The 17,309-nt window shown below is 46.4% G+C and overlaps 1 protein-coding gene across 1 annotated transcript in view; it reads right to left on the bottom strand.

Moving 5' to 3' along the window:
* The window catches only part of PDIA5 (protein disulfide isomerase family A member 5), a 103,628-nt gene extending 88,549 nt beyond the window's left edge, over positions 1-15,079 (bottom strand). The window contains exon 1 of the mRNA XM_037836970.1: positions 14,974-15,079. Within this exon, the coding sequence (XP_037692898.1) occupies positions 14,974-15,018 (45 nt within the window). The 5' untranslated portion in view covers positions 15,019-15,079. The remainder of the gene's footprint in view (positions 1-14,973) is intronic.
* Between the last annotated feature and the right edge of the window lie 2,230 nt (positions 15,080-17,309).

Here is a 17,309-nt window from a genome sequence, read left to right as displayed (position 1 = left end):
TAGTGAGACAGATTGCAAATAGAGTAAGGATAACAGTAAAACGGGGACCACCTCTTCCTCTCCAAGGCCCTGTTTGCAATCAGGCAAAACAGCAAGTCCAGGCAGGAAGGAATGTACACGTATACACATTCAGCTTCATAAAACCTGGACTAATCACCCATCTGCACAGTGACCCAGACCAAGAGGTCACAGAGCACATTTAAAACGCTCTTTCCAGGCTGCACACCCATGAACTCATTTGCTCCTCACAATAATACGAGTGGGTACTAACCTCATCCTAGAGATGAAGAAACTGAGGCCCAGAGAGGTTAAATTATTTACCCAAGGTCACAGAGTAAGCTACCCAAAGTAACAGAGCTGGGACTGGAATTCAGGTCTCCGGAGGTCTGCTTCCCTGAACGCCCCCAGCTCCCTGGGCTGCTGAAAATGACAGGACAACACAAGCAGAAAAGGAGCAGGGTCAGGAGAAGCCCAGATCTCCCGGAATCCCATGGCAAGGATTGTCTGGCAGGGGTTTACGCTAACCCTGCTGCTTCCTGCAAGCCTGGAGCAGCCTGGGGTGGTCTGCCAGGGTTCTCAGGGCCCAGGGGCCAAACACATGAAGAAATGAGCCCAGATTCTAAAAGCGGCAATTAACCCAGGTCTGTTCTTAATCAGAGACTTTGTACAGGACTCTGCTCCCTTCCACCTCGCTCTGCCTCACCTCCTCTCTTTCCCCACTCCCGCCTGCTAACACAGGGCACATACAAACCCCTCTCTCTTTACCGCACTTAATAAGGGTGGTACCACCATCACCACCAGACTACACAAATAATGAGCCACGCAATTCTGAGACACAATCAGAGAACAGACCTTGCCACACTTAAAGAAAGCTCCCCCATCTCTGGGGCATGTGCCTGCACCCTCCCATTGTCTATAACCATGAGCTATCTGCCATGATAGATTTACTATTCAATGCAGATCGTGAAGCCAGAGATATTCAATTATGTAAAAGCACTCGCTAAAGGAGGATGATTTGAGGACAGAAGTTCAATATCTAGGAAACAGGGTTGGGAGTGGGATTCAACCTTTTTTGCTCTGCCACCGGAAAACAGAGAGCCTTCTTATGTTGGGAGCTGTAAAGAAACCCTGTTTTGAGTAGGGGACCTACTCAAAATGGTTTTGAAACATCAGAATCTAATAGTCCAGACTCTTAAGAAGGTGGTAGACAAGAGACCCAGGAATACAGTTTAAAACAAATGAGGACCTGAACCCAAGGCCAGAGAGATTAAGCTGGCTGAGAAGTTAGAGCTGAAGGTTTTGTGGAAATTGCACCGTACTTGGAGTCAGAAACCCAAGTTTTGTGCTGGCTTTGATATTTACTGGCTGCGTGACCTTGGACAAGTCATCTCTTCTCTACATGTCAGTTTTCTCTTTTGTAAAGATGAAGGGGCTGAAAGTGATTTCCGAAGTCCTTTCCAATTGTGATATTTGGTAAATCTACTCTCACGACCACTACCAGAGAAATAGTGTGAGGTACTAACACCTCATGAAGAAATGGCTAAGTTTCCCTGGGCCCACGGTCACCCACAACAAAGGCTACATCTCTTAGCTTCCCTTGCAGCAAGTGTGGCTATGTGACTAAATTCCAGTCCCTGGAATGTAAGTGGACGTGTTATGTGGCAACTTATAGGAATTGGCCCTAATAGACATCTAACATGAGCCTTCTTAGTCCTCTCCTCCTTTCTGCCAGCTAGAATTTGGGCAAGAAGGCCAGAATTCAAGCAGTGACCTTGGACAATGAGGAGGAAGCACTTGCTAAAGATGTAGAGTAACAAGATAGAAGGCACCAGAGTCCCTGGCATCATAGACAGATATACCAGCCCTGGAACATTGCTTCCCAAGCTTCTATATGAGTGAAGTAAATGATCTTTTTAAGGCAACATCATTCTGGGTTTTCTGGCACACATACAAATAGAGTACCTGCTGGAACAAAAGCTTTAACCATAAAGAATATTAATAGTACCAAGGCCACCTGGCTCCAGTTTGAATATTTCAAAATTTCTAAGGTGCTAAATCATCTGGGGTGGCTTGGAGCTATGTACCCCAGAAAAACATGTTCTTAAACTTAGTCCATTCCTGTGAATGTGAATCCTTGTAAACAGGACCTTTTGATGAGGTTACTTCAGTAAAGGGGTGGCCCAACAGAAATCAGGATGGGTCTTAATCCTATTATTCAAGGCCTTATAGAGAAGGCCTCAGAGGAGAAAGACACAGGGAGCAGCCAGAACCTGGAAGTCAACAGAACCCAGAAGAAAAAGAAGCCCAGAGAGGCCACATGTGCATTGCATGTGACAGAGGAAACAGTGACCAAGGATCACTAGCAGCCAGCCCCAGAATGCCACAGTCTTCTGGGAAAAAGCATCACCTTGATGACGTCTTGATTTTGGACTTCTCCTAGCCTCAAAACCATAAGCCAATAAACTCCCATCGTTTAAGCCAACCCATTGCATGGTATTTGTTTTAGCAGCCAGGAAACTAAACATCACCCATTCTACCTTAGATAAACTGTTTATATGAGAGGAGACAGAGAGATGTCAAGGGGTTTATTTACCCTTTCTTCCTCCCTGTTACTCTAGTTTTCACTGAATTTGTTCTTAACAGGCATCTTGGTCACCTGGTGACAGCTGCTCACAAATGAAAGGAAGATTAGCTAGCAACTCTCCAGTTTCCCTACAGCCTCGGCCCTTTTCTAGTAAGGGGACCAGTGGAGGAGACCAAGAGGCCAGGACATCCCCCAAGGTTCACAGGAGATCTGAGTTGGGCTGGTTGGTTTTCCCTACATTGGAATCCTTCTCTCAACAGTCCTCACACTCCATCTCTAGCCTCTGGGTAAAGCCCTCCAGAACCGAGGACTCAAAATCTTCTGAGGCTGCTCAACTCAGGTGAACTCAGAAGGTCATGGGAACAAAATGCTAATAAACAGTAGTCCACATCCTCTCACCCACCCATGTCATCTTGGATCAGTACCAGTCATCAGAAAGGTCAGATCCTCCCTACCTTTCTGTCAACCTGTCACACTCTTGGGATTCTCCAGGTTTCTCTAGGTGAAATACCCCAGTTCCTCACCTTGTGACCTCAAAGCCCTCGGCTTCCGAAACTATCTTCCCCAGACAAAGCCCTGCTCTGCGATCCTCAGAGCTCATACCAATGTTGGGGAGTGGAGGTGTCATAGCTTGGAAATAGTCATATGCAACATTACGCTATAATTTATTTTTTTGAAAATACTATGCTTTCATAATTCAAAATACAGGAAATTAATCTCAAAACAGATCTCAACTGGTGGGCCACAAATTAAAAACAAACCAAAAGAAGGTTTTCGTGAATCTTTTAAAATATGGTGCTGGCAAAATCCCGAACTAGTACAATTCTGGAAAGCTATTTGGCACAATTTATCAAGCATCTTAAAAGTATTTACACTTTTTGACTTGGTAATTCCAATTTTGGGAATCTGTCCTAAGGAAATTACTAGAGGTTCTGACACAGATGTGACTCACACAGTTCTACTCCTAAGGGTCAAAAATTGTCAACAACTTCAATATCCAAGAGCAGAGGAATGGTTACATAAATTAGAATAAACCACTCAACAGAATAATCTAGCCATTCAGGTAATGTCTTTAAAGACTGTGCAATGCAAAAATACCTATGTTTTAATGTTAACTTTTAAAAAAATAGAATTCTAAATATACATGGTACGATAACGACTATAAGCAAACAAATTATGCTCAGAAAAAAAAAAATGGAAAAAAATGCACCGAAGTAAGGCTTTGTCCTTGGAGAGTTTTTAGTCTTCCCCTTTCTCTCTAGTTTTCAAACTTGCCAAAATAAGGATGTCCTATTTAAATTTGTAAAGGGAAAACATTACCATCATTTGGCCACCATCATGGAAATAATTAGTAGTTTCAAGAAAATACTCTCTGGAGGGGAAATCTGGCAGACCCCACTTAATTAAGGCAGCAAAGTTAACATCAGAGTAATGGCTCAAATCACCATCATGTGCCTCCTGTTGTAAGGCACTGAAAGGAAGTATCATCAAAAACCAAACTGAGGGGCATTCTTAAAAAATGTCAAGGTCCCAAAAGACATTTCTTTGTGTTCTTTCAGATTAAAGGAGACTAAAGAGACGACAATTAAATGTAACAGATGATTCTGGACTGGATCCTGATTTTGATTGTTATACTGTGATTACGTGAGAGAATGTCCATGCATTTTGAGAAATAGTAAAGCATTTAGGGGCAAAGAAGCATCACTATGTAAACTTTACACATGTTGAGAGGGAATGTGATAAAACAAATGTGATAAAATGTTACTACTTGTGGAATCTGGGTAAAGAGCATATGGAAATTATTTGTATTCTTCTTGCAACTTTTCTGTTAGTCTGAAATTATTTCCAAATAAGAAGTTGGGAAAAAAATTTAGCAAAAAAAAGAGAGATGCCCAGAACACAAGCAAATACTGCCCCCACCTCTTCCATGGGCCTTCTGATACCTTCCGCGGCCCAGCAAGTACTTATTTGGTATTTGGAGTCCTAATTTCCAACTGGGCTGTCTGCTCCTCCACTCGATCATGTAATGCTGCAGTTTTTTAATAGGAACTCTTATACAGAATTTGCAAAGTGCGCTGCATACAACACATACCTAGTAAATACTCGTAGAATGACTTTGATGAGAGAGATCTTTATACAAAAGGACAGTAACTTTAAAATACAGGTAATTTATGCCCCTTAGGGCAAATTTTAAGCATCTGTCACCATCATGGCTAAACCACCCTTCACAAAAAGTATTTGAAGTAGGTATTCTTATTATGCTCATTTTATAGGTAAGGAAATGGAGGCTAAGAGGAGTTAGAAACTTGCTCAAGGTCACACAGCAAGTAAGGGAGCTGATTCAAACCCAAGACTCATGGATTCCAGCATCTGAGTTGCAGCATAAAAAAGACATGCGCCCAGAGTCACACTCTCTTTTACTGCTTTCTCCATTTCTTTTACGTTGCTTCCTTTAAAAACCACACCTTACATTTGGGGCTACCCAGCACAGTTCCTCCCCACCCCTCCCCTGCCCATATTCTCCACGCACAAATGAGCCTGTCAACAAAGGGACAATTCAGGAGCAGGACAGCTAATCCCAGAGTTTATAAAAACAGGTTTTCTTATCCTGAATTTGCAATTGCAGTGCCTTTAACCGGACTTAAGTCCCTGAAGCTTTTAATGTTTTGGAAAACCTCTTCTAGAGCCAAGAGGGCTCTGGGTCGCTGCCAGCCGGGTGTGCCAGGCCTGTTAACGAGGAGAGAGCTGGTAGAGGAACAGTGAAGCAGGCAGCAGCCAGCCAGGAAGAGCAGGTGAACTTCCTCTCCAGAAATCCAACTCGTCTCAAAGGTCGGCTAATTGATAAGCAAACAACAACCCAGGCACACAGGACCCAGGGCGTACAACTGGGGTGTTACACACATCACCTCCTTCAATCCTCTAAAGTTTAGAGTCTAAACCAGTGTCTCCCACCCTTCAGGTCTCGACCCAAGGGCTGAGTCATAAAATCGATTTAGTGGGTGACCACCAGCATCCTTTTTAAAAATGAAATCAAATAGAAAACATTGGTGTGTATCACAGGTAGCAAGACCAGGTACTCGGTGAAACATTTATCATCAGTTATATTTATGTATATATGTGCTGGGGGTAACATAGAACGTACACTTGTTCTTACATGAGTAGTAGTAAAAATGTTTGAAAACCTGCTATAAACAGTCTGCCTGGGAAGTGGTCCTACCCCCACTTTGGAGATAAACTGGGCTCAAGGAAGGGGCTCGCCGAGGGTCAAGCCGTGGGCAGCAGAGCTTGGACGTGGACCAGGATCTTCTGAGCAGAGGCCCCGCGCCCTGCCCCTCGCTCAGTCGATGTGCACAGTTCACCCCGATACCCCTCCAGCTCTTGCCCACTCCCTCCAGCTGCACCCACAACAAAGCCTGAGAGGCCAGCAAGTCTGCTCGCCCTTCCAACCCAGCTACCCAGCGTGCACAAACCAAAAAGACCTGCAATCGGGTATGACTCCCGGGGATGAATCCAGACCCAGCATCATGGGACTGAGAACATCTTCTTGACCAAAAAGGGGGATGCGAAATGAAATGAAATAAAGTTTCGGTGGCTGGGAGATTTCAAATGGAGTCAAAAGGTCACTCTGGTGGACATTCTTAGGCACTATATTGATAACACCTCTTAGGTTTTAATGTGTTGGAGTAACTAGAAGTGAATACCTGAAGCTGTCAAACTCCAACCCAACAGTCTGGACTCCTGAAGACGACTGTATGGCAATGTAGATTACAAGGGGTTACAGTGTGATTGTGAAAACCTTGTGGATCACACTCCCTTTATTTAGTGTATGGATGTATGAGTAGAAAAATGGGGACAAAAACTAAATGAAAAATAGGGTGGGACGGGGGGATGATTTGGGTGTTCTTTTTTACTTTTATTTTTTATTCTGATTCTGATTCTTTCTGACGAAAGGAAAATGTTTGGAAATAGATTGTGGTGATGAATCCATAACTGTATGATGGTACTGTGAACAGTTGATTGTACACCATGGATGATTGTATAGTATGTGAATATATTTCAATAAAACTGAATTTAATTAAAAAAAAAAAAAAAAAAAAAAGACCTGCAATGACTTACCCATTTTTCCTCTACTACTGGCATGTCCACAATTCCCCACATCCCTTTGGAGAAAAGCAGTGTGTGCTCAGGCCAAGCAGCACCATGCAGCAAATGATGGGAGGGCTGGATCCTGTTCAAAAGTGGCTAAATTAGATACCAAATTGGTTAATGTCCTACAGGCCAATGACCTTTGGGTTTATCTCCTCTACCAGACAGAAATCATTTGCATCTTATCTACCTTTACGGAGCTGGGTCTTAAGGAATAGTAAAAAGAGTTATATTCCCGAGAGCACCAGATAACCCTGAGGTAGACTTGCAGACAATGCTCTAGTATGACATTAAAAAGGTCACAAAATCATCTTTTACTTCCAAGTTTGGGATAAGTTTTCTTTATACTGGGTTCTACGAACTTGGATGGGGGGAAAAATTACATCTTTATTTTCACTAACCTCTAACTCACATTTAGCCTTTTCTTTATTATGAATGCATTTATGAGTGTGTGAATGTTTTCTACATTTATGAACCTGGGTAACAAATCATAGTCTTATTGTCAGTATCTGACTGTTCACCAGTAGAAATCAAATTATCTCTTCACATTACAACTGGCACAGATATCTTGAAATACGATTTATGTTCATCACTACTTAAAACTTACAGAAGTTATCAAACCTGCCACTAGATGCTCTTATTTGATGCATTAATAAAGAAGTGCGAATTTTATCACAAATTCGTTGTTTTAATCGTGATAACTGTATTTCAATATAGTTGGTTCCCTTTGTAAAACTTCAGTATTTATACATTTAAAAACATTATTCTAAAACAGAGTCCACAGGTCCTCAGAGAAGCCTTTCTTGACTTCCTGAATTAGTGACCCCTGTTACAAATTCCCCTACCACTTTATACTTTCTCTTTCCACCACTCACTACCAGAATTCAATAATTAATGGGTGGCTCCCACTAGGCTATGGTAGGCAGGGATTTATTGATATATCCCCTGATGCCTTAGCATTGTGTCTGGCTCATAAAAGATTCTCAAGAAATAGCTGCTGAATGAATGAGCATCTAGGATGTGTAGGATGCTGATGCAAGTCCATGTCCCTTTGAAATAGGGCACATGGACTGTACTCTGCCCAGGACCCAGCGACATTGGACCTTAGACCCCCTGAGGAGAACAAACCTGCTTGTTCCTCCGGACCCTGCCCTACACGGCCAGATCTCGGCTCAGGCTGCTTGCTCCCCTTTACGGTTGAGCCCCAGCTTAGGGACCTCACCCTGGATCTTCATTCCTAAATCCCATATCAAGGAGTAAAGGATCTGCTCAAGAATGAAAGGAATCTGCTTGTGCCAAGGGGTGGAGGGACCGTGTGATGCTTCGGGGGAATGAACACCCCGCCCCGGACCCCTGGCTGGCTGTGATGAGTTGGCCACGCTGAAGCTAGACTCAGACCCACTACCACACCATCAGGGAAAAGGGCACGTATGAAACTGGGGCCTCAATATGACTTTGGGGAATGAAAAGAAGCAAAAAGCCTATTCTAACCGCACACCCTTCTGTGTAATCCACAGCACGATTGCAAAGTCAGGTATTTAGGACGTAGTTGCAAACTGGTGTATGGGAAGAGAAACCGCGGGACACAAGGTGGTCGCAGGAGAGAGCAAACGAGACTGGCTACTCAGGGAGGGTGATAAGAGAGGCAGGGAGGATAAAGTCAGTGGGAGCCACGCTGGCTGCCCCTCTTCCTAGGCCCAAGCCATCCGGAAACTGAAGAGCAAATTTGACAGACACCTCAGGAAAGCGGCTGCTGCTATTTCAGAAAAAGAACACCTGACAACTTGGCTGACTAGTACTGTGTGTCCCAATCTATTATCGCTAACCCCTTGCTTCCTGGGTCTAACGGTGTATTTCTTCCCACTACTCTGTCCACCCACCTATCTCTCTCTAGGGCTCACAGTGCTTAACCAGCTGACCTCACCTAGTTAGCATGGGAAGATGATGTCACATATGTGGAAATGCTTTGCAAACTCTAAAGCCCTCTACAAATGTGTTAGATCTTTAAGAGTTCTCACCAATGTCGAATTTTTTATAATTCTCGTCAACAGACCAAATGGATTGCCAGAGGCTCCTGTCGGTGCTGCAAGATGGGCTGGATAGAAGGAATTGACCAGCCCAGCACGAGGTGAGAATTCTTGCTCCTTCCCTCTCCCACTGGGGCCTAAGACATCTGGTGGGGGGGGGGGAACGGACATAATAAGGGGTAAAAATAAACCATCCAAAGTCCAGACAATATAACAGAACTTAGACAGTCCTGACACCCTGTGCTGGTTTGACACTTGTGTACTCCAGGAAAGACTACATTCTTTTGATCCACTCTGAAGGGTGCAGACTCATTGTGGGTGGGATCTTTTGATTGGGTTGTTTCCATGGAAATGTAACCAACCCCATCCATTCAAGGAAGGTCTTAATTAGTTTACTGGTGTCCCCTATGAGTGGATAAAAGGCAGAGACATTTTGAAGAGAGCTTAGAGAGAATGCTTAGAAAGAAAACACCTAGAGACATTTTGGAGTCTGTTGAAACCAGAACCAGGAGATGCTAAGCTAAGAGATGAAGCCCAGAATTTTCCCCAGAAAAGCTAAGTGAGAACCCACAAAAGCTTAAAGAGAAGGTCACTGGAATCAGAAGCTGAGAGCAATGCAACCCAGAAGCAAAGGAACAGCAGACGCCAAACATGTGCCTTCCCAGCTGTCAGAGGTGTTCCAGACACTATTGGCCTTTCTTCAGTGAAGGTATCCTCATATTGATGCCTTAGTTTTGGCAATTTTATGGCTTTAGAACTGCAAATTTGAAAGCAAATAAATTCCCTTTATAAAAACCAATCCATTTCTGGTATTTTGCATTCTGGCAGTCTTCGCAAACCAGAACACATGCCATGCATCCATCCCAGTCTGGCCCACTGTCACACAGACAGCCTCAAAAACCTACCACAGCCACCAAGTAAGATATGAGCACCTCACAGAACAAAACCACAAAGCTGGGGCAAAGCCCTCCAAGGATGCACTGTGGTTGGCATCTCCATTCTCACAGACGGATCCACTTTCAGAAGAACGGGGAGATAAACATCATGCCCTTAAATCCTCAACCTCTCTGCACCCCGACCCAGCACTCTGCAGGGGACCAGCAGGGAGGGGGCAAGGAGGGGGTCAAGAGCTCAGCTCCAAGGAACTTGGATGGAGAGAATCCTAGCAGCCAGGAGGGTGCCCCCACCCTGCACCCTTCCTTCTCTCTCTGGCACACACCCCATCCCCCTCTGGCCCTTTAGTGCCTGCTGCCTCCTGTTCCCATTACCTCTTATTCAACAATTTGCAATGATTTTTGTGGCTCCCATTTATGGACCACTCTGTGTTCCAAGTGCCGTGCTGGGTGCTTTATCTGTATTATTTCCAATCCTTTCAGCTCTGCAAGATGGATATTGCCACCATTTACAAACAAGAAAACTGAGGCAGGGCCCAAGGTCACGCAGCTCCTAAGTGTCTAGCTGGCTAAAAGCCTGTGCTCTTCCCACTACTTCCCAATTGACTTTATCTTGTCGAGAGCAGAGAGGAAAGTAAGAGGATGAAAATTGCTGTTTGGGGAAAATTAATACAGCCTTTCCCCCTCCCACTCAGTCATCCACCGGGGCCTGATTGATCGTATTACAAAGAGAGTAGCTTTCAGCAAGTCTCCCCACCTCCTACAGAATCAAGTCCCAACAGCTCTGCCAGGCATTCAAGGCCCTACACAATCCACTTTGCCAGTCTTGCACAACCCCATCCCAGGACGCAAATCCTTCCTTCCATCCAGCCTGACCTCTCACTGCTTGTTTCCCACATTTCTCTCTTGAAAAGTTTCCTTTCCCTGCCTGCAGCATTTATTCCATCAACAAACACAGACGGGGGCTGAGTTCAGGCCAGGCACTGGGCTGGTGCTGGGGAAGCAATGGTCAGGCCAGGAGGAGCCCTGCGGTCACTGAGTTGGGACTTGGCCCCCCTGGCAAGGCCAGCTCCCACCTCACTCTTCCTGGGGCCTTCTCCAGTCACTCATGCCCCAGAGCCTTGCCCTCTCCCAGGTTCATGGCACCCGGTGTTTACCACTCACACGGCACCCAGCCATACGCCTCCAACTCATGCACCGGTTCTCTTTTAAAACTTCCTCCATAATGAGTTTATTTCTGTGGGAAAAGTGCACTCCAAGTTCTGAGCAGCATTATAAATGGCAATTAGGTCCCCAGGCGAGCCCACAAAAGCCTATTAAATATATAATGGTCCCAGAGAAGTACAGAACCTAAATACGTGTACACTAAAAGCTCTGTGGGAGAGATCAGGGATTCCCTGACACTCTGCTGTTCTACCATTGTCCTGCAGCTTCAAGCCACTGGGTGGCTGCAGGTCCAGCCCCGGTTATCAGCACAGGGGCCCTAACCCTGGCTTAGGAGGAGCAGAGCAGGCGGGAGATGGGAGCTTTGCGCTTCTGCTGTCCTACTGGGACGGGCACGACAGAGCCAGAGCAGGAAGAAAGCTGATTTATAATTCAGGAGGCCTGGCTCTAATCCCAGCCCTGCTGTTACGAACTGGGTGGCCTTGAGCAAGTCCCTTCCGTCTCGGAGCCTCACTTTTCTCTTCTAAAATGAGAGGGTTGAGTTAGATGAGTAGTTCCCAGACTTCTGAATCTTGCAGATTGGTAAAATATATTGTTAATGTTTATTTTATCAATAAGGGCTTAAAAACACACATATACAATACTATCACTGGCATCTTTCATCTTTCAAAAGGATACTGCAATTTGCCCCTTGCCCCAAATATGGACATCATGTCACATCAGTTCTTAAACTGAAAATATCTGGACTCATGAATAATCAAAAGACCTTCACCGTTCTTATTTTTCCATTTTGTCTGCAGACCAGTGAAACCTTCATGATGGCCCCACTCCAGCCCTTGGTCTGACGTTTGAAAACCTCTGAGTGAAGTGCTGTCTCGAGTCCACTCCAGCTCTGACACTTCTCCATTCTACATGGATGTAGAGTCACCATGGACAGCCCCAGGAGAGGTCAACTGAAGGGAGGAGCACAGCTGGACAGCAAGAACATGGGGCAGGTCAGGACCCCACAGGCCGTGAGGGCAGACACACCAGCCTGGAAGCTCTTAGAACTTGTCCGAGTGCCAACCATGACTCTTTCAACCCCAACATTCTTCTGGAAGGCTAAGGGCCCTTAAAGGATCTTTTTTCAAAGTATTAACTTTTCCTACCATGCTCATGATAGGATACTTGGAAAACACAGAAAAACGTAAGCAAAGAAGCAAGCAAGACAGCCACAGCTCCACCTTCCAAAACAACCACTGTTCACTGTGGACACTTTGATGTCGATGCGCTGCTAATCCTTCCTACACATATGTAGCTAACCTCAGCTACCCAGGGATTCAGTTTGGTATCCTGCTTTTCCCCTAATTATCACACTTGAGCACTTTCTCCTGTCCTTAAATATTCTTCATAAACATCATAACACAAATATTTTAAGAATAAACGTAGCAATATAAAAATTCTTTATACACAACACTTTCCATGGTATGGACAGAGCCAGAAGTCATTCAACCATGCCACTAGTGTGGAGCATTTAAGCCCTTTGCTATTGTAAACAATGTGGTGGGTGATTCTTCCTGGGTTCTGCTGACCCACAGGCTTCTCTGTGCTCCCAGCTTTTCAACCAAAAGCCAGTGCCCAAAATGCCATGCCGAGTTACCGCTGGCTCTGAGACACTTGAGCATGCCCTGCCCAAGGGTTACCCCCACCGCCAACACTACCCCACCCCAACACCAACTCCATAACCCCTCTCTTGCACCCCGCACAAAGCCCAGCACTGTGATGCTTCCACGCCCCGAGGGCCCTGCAGTTCTATACAGCCTGCCACGCCCATCAGTCACCCCCCCAGGCATCTTTGCCCCACACCCCAGTGCCTTTGTCTGTATTCTGCTCCAAGCTTGCCAGACCCTGGAGGAACTAAATGCACCCCAGTTGCTGTCCTCTTTAAAAAAAAAAAAAAAAGCAGTGGGATGCATCCCTGCACCAAATCTCTGTAGAACCCTTTATACTTCTTTATACTCCTCAGGTCACAGACCAGTGCTGTGCACCTAACAACCCTCAATAAATGTTCTTTGAGTGAACAAAGAAACTCAATCCAGGTCTAGGGACCCGGGGAGCCCTTATCGGATGGGCCCAGCGTTTAATCTTACAGAGGGTCAACCCCATGTCTAGCCACACCCACCACTGATGCTGCAGGCACTATGCCTTCCCCTCATACCTGCCAGGACAGCTCAAGGGCTTGGGGAGAGGAGAAAATGTAAATTCCTTGCCTAGGACTCCCAAATTGTAGTGTTCTAGGCCACTTACCATGCTCCTCTGCACTTCCTGTGGAGGGCACCTGCAGATCTCAACTGCCTGGCTAACTCCCACCTCCCTCAGGCTCCACTCAACCCGCCCCCTCAGGAAAGCCATGGCTGATCCTCCCTCTAAATTAATTCACGGCTCCCCTTCAGTGGAGGCTCCCAGCACTCAGGGTATTAGCACTGACTGTTCTGTCATTATTTGCTCAGAGAACTGACTCCCCTACCCAACCCAGAGCTCCACCGGAGGGCAGGGAGGGACAATGGGTGTTTTGCTTCGCACTGAAAATCCAATCTGGTTCCAAACAATGCAGTTGATAAACAAATGTTTGCAGAATGAAACTTCTTTCCGGTCAGACTGTTCAGATTCCAAGTCCTTCGTTTCCCAGTAGGGACAGGGGGGAAGAGAAGAGGAGAAGAAACTGCCCAAGTGCAGACCTGGAGGGGGTGGAGCTGGAGATGGCCCCCATGCACTGCCCAGTTCTGCCCAGACTAAGACCTGCCCACACCAACTGGCTCCAGAGATCGCAAACTCACCCGATGTCGCCCCACTCCAGGCTCGTTCTCTCCCAGAGGGAAGAATGGTCAGATTCTGGGGGGGGGGGGGGGGGGCAGGGCAGAAAGCTGGATTTCCTTCCCCAGTCACTTCCAGACACCAGAAAACACCAGGCAGCTCCTCACTGGTGATCCCAAAAAAGGCAGGGTATTGGGAGATGGAAGTGTTAAAGGTAATTTGACCCACACTCAACTTTTCCTCTTCACTTTTGCCCAGCATCCTTGCCACAAAAAAGGAAAAACAAAAACAAAAACAAAAAAAACTGAAAAAATCTGGGTTGAGGAGGGTGCCAGCAGCAGGACATTCCCTGGAACTTCAGAGAAAAAGGAGCCAAAATGATTCTAATTCAAGGGAGACCAGAAGTTATCCAGAGATGGAGAAAGACACCACACCATCCACTCACACACCCACAGCAACACCAAGGCTAAATCCAGGGGGTCTTGGCCTAGGTGAGCGCACCCATTCCAACCTCTTCCAGGGATGTTCTGGAAGTCCACCCCTCCTGGCACCCAAGCCCACCCCCTCCTCCACTCTTGTATGATTTTGCAGTTTACTGCTTCCTTCTCGGATTTCTCATCCAACTCCCCTGATAAAACTGCGGAGTTGGCATGTTTACCGTCCCGATTTCATAAATGAGAAGACTTACTCAAATATATTAAATGACCTGCACCCCCACCCCTAGCCCCAATATGGCTCGATTGCACAGCTAGAAAGTGGCTGAGGCTCAAACCGGTTCTAGGAGCAGAATTCCTCGACCCGGGCCAGAGGCGACGACCCCACCCAGCCCACTAAGCCTGGTTTGCTGGCGGGCCCGAGGAGGTGATCCCAGCCAACCAGGGTCGAAACCTAGAACAAAGCGGCCCTAAAACAAGGTTTCCAGCAGCGCAGGTAGAAAGCACCTTCTCCCCACCACCCAGCCCCGCACTCACACAGGTACAGAGCCGGGAGTCTGGGAAGAGGCACACCCCAGAGGTCCGCTAGTGTCCGGGCCAATCTCGGCCCGCAGTCGCCCCCAAGCCAGCGTCCCTGCAAAGTTGTGCCCGTGGCGCGAGCGCCCTGCGAGGGATAGCCCAGTGTCCAGGGCTCTCTCCGGCCCTTGAGCCCAGGAACGCTCCGCGGGGAGGATATGGGGCTGCCCCGTTGCCTCCCTCGCACCCACTGGGTCCCGGCCTGCCTGGCACGCACGCCCCCATCCTAGTGCCCTGAGACATGCCTACTAACGCCCCATGGAGAGCCGGGAACAGGCAGCGCGGGTCCGCTCGCGGGGCGCACGTGCTGGCACCGGCCGGAACTCCCACCCGGACCTCCGCCTTATCCCCCTCACCCAGATCGCCAGCAGCAGCAGCCTCGCCAGCCCGGCCCCCGCCATCCCAGCCGCCGCTGCCTACTGCCGGCTTCAACTCCAGCTTCGGCTCGGGCTCCACTCCGCCTCCCGCGCCCGCCCGTTCAGCCGCGTCCAACCACCGCCGCCACTTCCCAGTCCCTCCCCGCCTCCGAGAGCCCTGTGCCACGTCTGCCAGAGCATGCGCGCAATCTGCGAGACGTGATCGCTGGGGGTTGTAGTTTGCAGCAAGTTTGAGCAGGGCGCGGGGGCGTGGCTCGTGTGGATTTGGCCCCGTGCAAGAGATAAGATCAGGGAGGAAGGGAAGGCAGTAATTTGAGGGCTTATTCTGTTCCTGGAGCTTTAGAAATAATGTCTAATTCCCACTTTGAAGATAAGGAGGCAGCCTGGAGAAATTGAATAATTTGACCAAGATCACAGAGCCTCTAAAAAACAGAGGCAGAATCTGAACCCTCATCCCTGCCCCCCAGGGTCCCACCTACCTTTTCTTTTTTTTTTTTTTCTTCATTTTATTGAGATATATTCACATACCACGCAGTCATACAAAACAAATCGTACTTTCGATTGTTTACAGTACCATTACATAGTGGTACATTCATCACCCAAATCAATCCCTGACACCTTCATTAGCACACACACAAAAATAACAAGAATAATAATTAGAGTGAAAAAGAGCAATTGAAGTAAAAAAGAACACTGGGTACCTTTGTCTGTTTGTTTCCTTCCCCTATTTTTCTACTCATCCATCCATAAACTAGACAAAGTGCAGTGTGGTCCTTATGGCTTTCCCAATCCCATTGTCACCCCTCATAAGCTACATTTTTATACAACTGTCTTCGAGATTCATGGGTTTTGGGTTGTAGTTTGATAGTTTCAGGTATCCACCACCAGCTACCCCAATTCTTTAGAACCTAAAAAGGGTTGTCTAAAGTGTGCATAAGAGTGCCCACCAGAGTGACCTCTCGGCTCCTTTTGGAATCTCTCTGCCACTGAAGCTTATTTCATTTCCTTTCATATCCCCCTTTTGGTCAAGAAGATGTTCTCCGTCCCACGATGCCAGGTCTACATTCCTCCCCGGGAATGTTCCACATTCCACGTTGCCAGGGAGATTCACTCCCCTGGGTGTCTGATCCCATGTAGGGGGGAGGGCAGTGATTTCACCTTTCAAGTTGGCTTAGCTAGAGAGACAGGGCCACATCTGAGCAACAAAGAGGCATTCGGGAGGAGGCTCTTAGGCACAACCATAGGGAGGCCTAGCCTCTCCTTTGCAGCAACCGTCTTCCCAAGGGTAAAACCTGTGGTAGAGGGCCCAACCCATCAAACCACCAGTCCCCTATGTCTGTGGTCATGTTAGCAACCATGGAGGTGGGGTAGGCGAATACCCCTGCATTCTCCACAGGCTCCTCAAGGGGGCACTACATCTTTTTTTTTTCTTGTTTTTCTTTTTTTCTTTTTTTTTTTTTTAACTTTCCCTTCTTTTTTAAATCAACTGTATGAAAAAAAAAGTTAAAAAGAAAACAAACATACAATAAAAGAACATTTCAAAGAGACCATAACAAGGGAGTAAGAAAAAGACAACTAACCTAAGATAACTGCTTAACTTCCAACATGTTCCTACTTTACCCCAAGAAAGTTACATAATATAGCAACATTTCTGTGAACTTGCTCCTACTATATCCATCAGAAATCAACAGACCATAGTCATTCCTGGGCATCCCCAGAACGTTAAATAGCTTATCTGTTCTTCTTGGATTATTGTTCCCCCTTCCTTAATTGCTCTCTATTGCTAGTTCCCCTACATTCTACATTATAAGCCATTTGTTTTACATTTTTCAAAGTTCACATTAATGGTAGCATATAATATTTCTCTTTTTGTGCCTGGCTTATTTCGCTCAGCATTATGTCTTCAAGGTTCATCCATGTTGTCATATGTTTCACCAGATCGTTCCTTCTTACTGCTGCGTAGTATTCCATCGTGTGTATATACCACATTTTATTTATCCACTCATCTGTTGAAGGACATTTGGGTTGTTTCCATCTCTTGGCAATTGTGAATAATGCTGCTATGAACATTGGCGTGCAGATATCTGTTCGTGTCACTGCTTTCCGATCTTCCGGGTATATACCGAGAAGTGCAATCGCTGGATCGAATGGTAACTCTATATCTAGTTTTCTAAGGAACTGCCAGACTGACTTCCAGAGTGGCTGAACCATTATACAGTCCCACCAACAGTGAATAAGAGTTCCAATTTCTCCACATCCCCTCCAGCATTTGTAGTTTCCTGTTTATTTAATGGCAGCCATTCTAACCGGTGTTA

The sequence above is a fragment of the Choloepus didactylus genome, chromosome 1 (genome assembly GCF_015220235.1).
Source record: "Choloepus didactylus isolate mChoDid1 chromosome 1, mChoDid1.pri, whole genome shotgun sequence".
NCBI classification, from domain to species: Eukaryota; Metazoa; Chordata; class Mammalia; order Pilosa; family Megalonychidae; genus Choloepus; species Choloepus didactylus.
This window is presented reverse-complemented; position numbering and strand designations above follow the sequence as displayed.